Raw genomic sequence first — 2,176 nt, 5'->3', positions numbered from 1 at the left:
CGGTGAGTGAGAGAAAGTAACGGAGGTGGAGAGAGTAACGACATACACAACGTTTGTCAGTGAGTGAGAGAAAGTAACGGAGGTGGAGGAAGTAACGACATACACAACGTTTGTCGGTGAGTGAGAGAAAGTAACGGAGGTGGAGGAAGTAACGACATACACAACGTTTGTCGGTGAGTGAGAGAAAGTAACGGAGGTGGAGGAAATAACGCCATCCACAATATTTGTCGGTGAGCGAGAGAAAGTAACGCCATCCACAATATTTGTTGGTTAGTGAGAGAAAGTATCGTAAGATTTGTCGGTGAGTGAGAGAAAGAAACAGAGATAGAGGAAGTAATGCTATACATAAGATTTGTCGGTGAGTAAGAGAAAGTAACATAAGATTTGTCGTGAGTGAGAGAAAGTAACATAAGATTTGTAGTGAGTGAGAGAAAGTAAAATAAGTAGAGGAAGTAACGACATGCGCAACATTTGTCGGTGAGTGAGAGAAAGAAACAGAGATAGAGGAAGTATTGCTATACATAAGATTTGTCAATGAGTGAGAGAAAGTAACAGAGGTAGAGGGAGTAATTTCATCCACAATATTTGTCGATGAATGAGAGAAAGTGACAGAGGTAGAGGGAGTAATTCCATCCACAATATTTGTCAGTGAATGAGAGAAAGAAACAGAGATAGAGGAAGTAATGCTATACATAAGATTTGTCGGTGAGCGAGAGAAAGTTTCTTAAGATTTGTCGATGAGTGAGAGAAAGTTTCTTAAGATTTGTCGATGAGTGAGAGAAAGTAACAGAGGAAGAGGGAGTAATCCCATCCACAATATTTGTCGGTGAGCGAGAGAAGGCTCACTTTTGACCAATTTAATGACAGGTTTAATGACATATGTGGCAATTTTAGATTTTGTACCTACACAATGCCCCGTCATAGTGGGTTTACCGCCCGCAGAAATACAGAGGTTTTTTTTTTATCCAGTGTCCTGATTTTGATGCCGATATTTGTAGGTTACCTGAAAATGTATTGACACGAGAGATAAAGAGTTAAATTCCCGACAATCGTAAAGTTGAGGAAGCAAAATGTTAAATTCCCGACAATCGTAAAGTTGAGGAAACGAAACGTTAAATTCCCGACAATCATAAAGTTGAGGAAACAAAACGTTAAATTCCCGACAATCGTAAAGTTGAGGAAACAAAACGTTAAATTCCCGACAATCGTAAAGTTGAGGAAACGAAACATTAAATTTCTTAAATTTCGACTATTATTATTGACTTGTGTTCCCCCCCCCACTCCCCTCCCCAGAGCTCTCAAGGCCGGCCAGCAGGCGGACTCGGAGTGTGTCCCTGCATTCCTTGCTTCTATCTCCAACAGACTGTACAGAGCAGAGCTGAGCGACCGGTGGGTGTCTCTGTCTGTCTGTCTGTCTGTCTGTCTGTCTGTGTGTCTGTCTGTGTGTCCCTGCCTCCCTTGCCTCTATCTCCAACAGACTGTACAGAGCAGAGCTGAGCGACCGGTGGGTGTCTCTGTGTGTGTGTCTGTCTGTCTGTCTGTCTGTCTGTCTGTCTGTCTGTGTGTCCCTGCCTCCCTTGCCTCTATCTCCAACAGACTGTACAGAGCAGAGCTGAGCGACCGGTGGTTGTCTTTGTGTGTCTGTTTGTATGTGTCTGTGTGTGTGTCTGTGTGTGTGTCTGTGTGCGTGTGTCTGTATGTTTGTTTCTGTGTGTGTGTGTTTGTCTGTGTTTGTGTCTGTCTGTATGTTTGTGTCTGTCTGTATGTTTGTGTCTGTCTGTATGTTTGTCTGTGTTTGTGTCTGTGTATCTGTGTGTGTGTGTGTGTGTTGTTGTTGTTATCGATCCAGGTGTGTGTGTGTGTGTGTCTGTATGTGTCTGTGTCTGTGTTTGTGTCTGTCTGTGTGTGTGTCTATCTGTGTGTCTGTGTCTTTGTCTGTCGTAATTTCTGTCTGCCTCTCGATCGGATGAATGTGTCATGTAAGAGTCAATGTCATGTTAAGATGTGTCATGATGGTTTGTCTCTATTTGTGTGTGTCTCTGTGTGTGTCTGTGTGTTTGTGTGCACATGTGTATGTATGTGTGTGTGTGTGTGTGTGTGTGTTTCTGTATGTGTGTACATGTGTGTGTGTGTGTGTCTCTATATGTCTGCATGGCAAGAGAAATGTGTCTAATTC

General features: G+C 42.9%; 1 protein-coding gene across 1 annotated transcript in view; it reads left to right on the top strand.

Moving 5' to 3' along the window:
* The window catches only part of LOC101862548 (phosphatidylinositol 4-kinase alpha), a gene marked incomplete at both ends in the record, with an annotated part of 42,133 nt that overhangs the window by 14,579 nt on the left and 25,378 nt on the right, over positions 1–2,176 (top strand). Inside the window, 1 exon segment of the mRNA XM_013090394.1 lies at positions 1,294–1,389. Coding sequence (XP_012945848.1) covers positions 1,294–1,389 — 96 coding nt within the window.

Source organism: Aplysia californica, unplaced genomic scaffold, assembly GCF_000002075.1.
Source record: "Aplysia californica isolate F4 #8 unplaced genomic scaffold, AplCal3.0 scaffold01254, whole genome shotgun sequence".
In the NCBI taxonomy this organism is placed as follows: domain Eukaryota; kingdom Metazoa; phylum Mollusca; class Gastropoda; order Aplysiida; family Aplysiidae; genus Aplysia; species Aplysia californica.
Note: the sequence above shows the minus strand (reverse complement) of the source record. Positions and strands in the feature narration are given on the sequence as shown.